The sequence below is a fragment of the Cherax quadricarinatus genome, chromosome 18 (genome assembly GCF_038502225.1).
Source record: "Cherax quadricarinatus isolate ZL_2023a chromosome 18, ASM3850222v1, whole genome shotgun sequence".
NCBI classification, from domain to species: domain Eukaryota; kingdom Metazoa; phylum Arthropoda; class Malacostraca; order Decapoda; family Parastacidae; genus Cherax; species Cherax quadricarinatus.
Window position 1 is genome coordinate 20,960,391 of NC_091309.1, and position 6,000 is coordinate 20,966,390.

General features: G+C 35.7%; 1 protein-coding gene across 3 annotated transcripts in view; it reads right to left on the reverse strand.

The window, feature by feature from the left end:
- for (cGMP-dependent protein kinase for) overlaps nt 1-6,000 on the reverse strand; it is a 1,322,775-nt gene that overhangs the window by 107,129 nt on the left and 1,209,646 nt on the right. For 2 of the 3 annotated variants that reach the window (XM_070086331.1, XM_053777365.2), the window contains one exon: nt 2,187-2,237. The exons of the other annotated variant lie outside the window; for it this stretch is intronic. In XM_070086331.1, the coding sequence (XP_069942432.1) occupies nt 2,187-2,237 (51 nt within the window). The remainder of the gene's footprint in view (nt 1-2,186; nt 2,238-6,000) is intronic. 3 annotated transcript variants of the gene reach the window in all.

Below are 6,000 nucleotides of genomic sequence, written 5' to 3' on the forward strand. Positions count from 1 at the left end.
AATAATTTTCTACAGTTACCCCCAGTAACACATTTTCTCTTATGTTAGATTAGAGAAAATGTTATTCTTGGCATCACTTGTACAAGTTATCTGGCTACCACATCTCATATTTATGTTTATTTATTCTATTGTAGGGTGTATTTATCATCTTTTTATGTTATGTATCGTGTTTATTATATAATTTAAAAAAAAATATCATGGATAGATTAATGAAAATGCGTATATTAACGTAATATATAACATTTAATAAGACTCGGTGATTATTATTATTATTATCATTTCTAATATAGCGTCACTTGTGCAAGTCGTCTGCTACCACATCTCATATTTATGTTTATTTATTCTATTGTGGGGTGTATTTATCATCTTTTTATGTTATGTATCGTGTTTATTATATAATTTTGAAAAAATATCATAGATGGATTAATGAAAATGTGTATTTAACGTAATATACAACATTTAAATGAGACTCGATGATTATTATTATCATTACTAATATGACGTCTGGAGACATAAGACACTCTTACTGATTTTAATGTGTACCTGCATGCCAGCACAGTATGTAAGTTTATTTAAGTACAGGTATACATAAGTATAATTATCAGAGTATATATAAAATATGAAATAACTTTTAAAAAACATTTGAAATTTTGGAGTTTCCAGACAAAATGGAGAGACTTAGTGCTTACTGAGCTCACGAAGAATGTAAACAAACAGGGTGGGGCGCGGTAACCATATTAGAAAGTCAGGTGGGGGGAGCCGTATAGCGAGTTTTGGTCATAATTTGAAATGACCGTATTAGCGGAACGCCGTAAAGTGAAACGCCGTAAAGCGGGGCCCTGCTGTATATGTATTTTATCGCTCTGGGGTGCTTTAAATGTTGTATATTACTTGTGGGTGGGGTGGGGTGGGGTGGGCTGCCCTGGCTGGCTACCACACTTCCCACACCTGACTTCCTACAAATAAATACGACTCGCCTCTCACCTTACATTAAAACTACAAATGTTTTAAGGTAAGTAATGGGTGTAGTTTGTGCATTTTACTTTTTATTGTGTTTTTAATGCCTAGTTCTATTACTAACTTAATATAAGTTAGCATAAACTTGTTGTCTGGCATTTATAAGTGGAAAAAAAGATGGTGTTCAGTTTTAAGGCGATGTCCACTTTAAGGCAGTAGCCTGAAACCTAACCTGCCATATAAGTGGAGCCCTACTGTGTTATTCTTTCAACAAACTAGCCATATCCCACCAAAGCAGTGTGGCCCAAAAAGAAAAACAAATGTTTCACTTTTTAAATTTAGTGATGTATACAGGAAAAGGGGTTACTAGCCCCATGCTCCCGGCATTTTAGTCGCCTCTTACAACATGCATGGCTTACGGAGGAAAAATTCTGTTCCACTTAACCATGGAGAATTATTATTATTCATAAATGCATGTTGTGAGAAACCTGTCTGAACCACAACTGGAACAGTCCACCAATATTTTAAAAACATTCTAGTAACGAATGATGTTACTACAATAACTCAACAGTCTAAAGGAGGAAGATATCACCACTGTAATCATGCACTCTGAAAAAGAATTACAAACCAAAACCAAATAGCTGAGCAAAGAATTAACAATATGCCAATGCCATTAAATTATTTTTTTAATATTGTAAAAACATTTTGAGGGTAACAGGATCATCGCTATAACAAGACGACCTTGAAGGAAATAAACTGGCTCAATTTTAAACAAGAAAGTCTTGAAAAACCTATTTACAATATGTAGCTGAATATGCATGTCACAACAGGAAGATGATATGTAAATATAATAATACTGTGCTGCTAAATGGAACCTGTCTAAGATAACTTAAATCTGTTAATCTAAATGCATGTTATTTCAGAATAAGCTCTTTGCTATACTAACAAATTAATGAATGCTGTACCATATGTACACACCTTGCAGAGCCACTATTTACTTGACTATTCTGCTAACTGCCTCTTAGTAAGACAACAGACAACACTGAATTAAGGTGGTGTGATCCATTTAGTAATGATCCCTTTAAGTAAATACACATTCCTTTTCTCTGTTAATTTCCCCGTACAATAGCAAAAGACGACATGTACGGCATGGACAGTAAAACTGGCACATAATAAGGCTGCTATATAAGGGTTGCACTGCACTGCACACAGGTTAAACATCATTTTACCTTTTTTGAGATACAAAGCCGAGTCCACACATCACAGGACGCTCCTGTCTCCTTATGGGTTAAGAAATTGGAAATAAATGTCAGCAAAATGGGTTTGTGATTAATCCTGATGATGAGGTGACCAGTAGCACAGAGAGCAATACAGCAATATGCATCATTATTTGTTAAAATTAGGAACAATATAAGTGGCAGTGTCAGCATCATGTAGGTTAATTAGTTAGGTATGTTTCACAATTCAAATAAATAAATAAATCAATATAAATGAAGATATAACAAAATTAAAAAGCTCTCAAAACTACTTTGGTACTATTATTATTATTATTATTTTTATTATTATTATATTTGGGGAAGGGATAAGTATTAAACCTGTAGGAGTTATACAGCCCCTGAAGAATGAGAGGCAATCAGGCTTAATTCAAGGAAGGTTAGGTCAAATTCCTTGGATCAAAAGCCCCTCACTCGCATCAAGACACCTCCCCTAGGGGGTACTGTATACTGTAACATTCTAATCTTTCTAAGTATGGCAATTTGCAAGAATGTTGCCAAAATAAGTTACTTTTTTAAACACTTTCATTCAATTCACTATTTTACATAACTCAGCAGAGGACAGGGCAGACTACTTCCAGACATCTTACCCTCATACAATTCAATAACTCTCTTGAGGAGTACAAGGACAACTCTCACCATCCTCCACATTTTCCTTGTACAGGTCTCCCTTAACATTCGCGAGGCTTAGGGGATAAAGAACCTTGGAAATGTTGAAAAATCGTGAATGTTTGGTGCCCCAATATATTGTAGGGAAATACAATACAATACTGCTTCCTTAACCTATTGAACCGTGAACAATCATAAAACATATGACAACATCGTAAAATATTGTACTAGTGCCAGCCCTTTGGTAAAGAAGGTGAGAAAAACTATAGAATTCAAGAAAGAACTCGTAGCAGAGTACCAAAGTGGAGGAGGAAGAGAGTGGGGAGAATGTGCCGCCTTCAGTGATTCAGTGATTCTTCGATATGTATGATACTAAAGCAGCACAAGTTGCTAAAGGCTATAGCGCCAGCCAGCGATAAAGTGTAGCATTAACAAAATAGCAAGTAAGTTAAGCAATTAATCAATAGAAAAAGGACATCACAAACCTAACTCCTCCAATGTTGTTGGAGTTATGTAAGGTGACTGACAACACCGCCATCTCTAGTCTCTACCGCCTCTGATGCCGCCTCCACCAGTGGCCCTTATGCACCCAACAACAACACAGCAACACTCATGACATACTTAATGGCATATTTTATTCATTCTAGAGTATATGTCATGTTTCTATGTTATTAATATTGCTTATTATGTCATATTTGATGAATTGTGATAGATAAATAAGCTGCAGAGTTGATATTAGTGTCATATTGAAGGACTATCTTGTCTTATCTCCAAACAAACTCTGCCACCGCCACAATTCCTAACACATGTAATGACATATTTTAAATACGATTGGGCAGCTGGGAATTTGTGAATGTTCGAAGCCCATGAAAGTGGAAAACCCGAATGTTGAGGGAGACCTGTACTTCCCAATTCAAATTCTCCATGCGACTATGGTGACGTGCATTACCTTGCTAATACCTCGTCTGACCCTCCCCAAATATCCAAGTATCATATCCTTTCACAGTGTCTGTATTTTACAAACCTCTTTCAAAACCAAATTTCTCAATATCTGTTATATATCATCAAACTTTCATGATATATACTGTACAGAATTTCCACTGATCACTAATCACTGATTTTAACATCATACTTGGGCTTAACTCCTGCACATCAGTTTCAGTAGGCTCCATCACAAGAAAGTCTAACTTACTATAATTCTCATTACACTTTGGTGTGTATCTACCTTGCAGAACCATCAAAGATCTTGATAGGTAATTATCACAACAGTGTTCTCAAAATATTAGTCAAAATAAAAAAGAAACAGAGCACATACATGTACTGTACTTTTAAAACCACACACAACTCAAAGAACTTCAGTATCTTCAACTTGGATTTTTGTAAACTTTGTTGAATTTTGCATTATTATCGCCTTGTTAATATTTTTCAAATAATACAAAACTGCCAGGTATGGTATTTTCAATATCTGTTTTAAAATGACTGAATTACATAAGCCTACTTTGAATTTTTTCATAAATCTTTACAGGACAAGTTTTCAGACCAACATCACAGCAAACAAGTTTACAAATTATTTTATGTATTAAGCACACTTGATTAATTAACAAGAGCTATAAGAGTGGAGTATTTTTTTATTTCCAGATAAAAAAAAAAGTGTTTATTATCACAAATTACCTGAAGGACACTTCCTGAGGTCAACACCCCCATGGCCCAGTCCCAGACCAGGCCATGGGGGTGTTGATCCTCCTTGATCCTCCAGGCCTCCTGGAGGATCAAGGCCTGATCATACACAGTTCAACATACAAACCACAGCCTGGCTGGTCAGGCAATGATTTGAGAAACTTGTCTGGTTCCCTTTTGAAGACAGCCAGAGGTTTGTTGGTAATTTTCCTCATGCATGGAGGAAGGGCATTGAGCCAGGGATTTCTGACACTCAACATGTTCTTTCCTAAGAGTATTTGTTGAGCCCCAGCTTTTTATTCGTGGTATTTTGCATCATCTGCCAAGTCTCTTGTTGTCATTTGGAGTGATTTCAATGTTCAGGCTAGGGTTCAATACCTCCATGATTTTCCAGGTGTAAATAATTATGGTATAAACCTTGGTAACTGATACCAACAAATTGGAATGAAACACAACACATCCTCAATAAACATGATCTCAGATGCTGACAATGTCTAAAAGCCTTACAAATCATCATCAACGATGCCGTGAAACATAATATTGGAAGCTACAAAATAGCAAAAACTCTGGCATACATGATCGTCAACCAGGCAAATCCCAACCTATTTCACAACACAAGAATCACATGACCTCACCTCAAAAAAGCCTCACCTGCATTTTTCAGGTCACTATGTGACACTCACACCCCACTTTCTGGATATATTTACTGTTATTTTCAACTTCAGTGTGTTAGAAGTGATCAAGGTCCCAGGACCGAAACATTTCTAATAAATGTCCTAATGTTTGCTCATGTGTACCTTTCTTGCCTATTTATTTGCTTGTTACTACATGTGCATCCTATTTCTCCAAGCCAAAACAAGCAACATTCAACAGTGCTGGAATAAACTGGAGGTGGTTCAACTCCAAAGTAAGTACATACAGTGGAACCCTGAGTTTCGGCCATAATTCGTTCCAGAAGGCTGTTCGAGTCCCGTTACCGAGCGAATTTGTTCCCATAAAGAATAATGTAAATTAGATTAGTCCATTTCAAACCCCCAAAAATACACTTACAAAAGCACTTATAATAATACACTTAAATGACTGTTCGAGTTGGGAGGTGGCCGAAACTCGGGGTACCATTGTATGTGGGGATAATACAATGTTGCTTTCTTTCATATCTTAAGAATAGGAGAGAGGACAGTCTGCTAGTCTTATTTAATATGTACTTAGTTTTACTGCATAATTATTTACACGAGTACAAACTTGGATAATTTGGTATTCATTTATGTGACCTATTCTTTTTTTAGAAAAAGATATCATTTTCAGAACTAAAAAAAAATAAGTCTGTTAGCTGTAGATATCTGAGCGCCTACTGTGGTTTTATTTTAAATTTTACTTCACATTTAGAGTGTCTAAGATGTGTACATATTAATGCTAATATACTTACACAAAATAACAATAACCATGTCCTGTGAATTTTAATAAAACATTCCATTCTGTATAA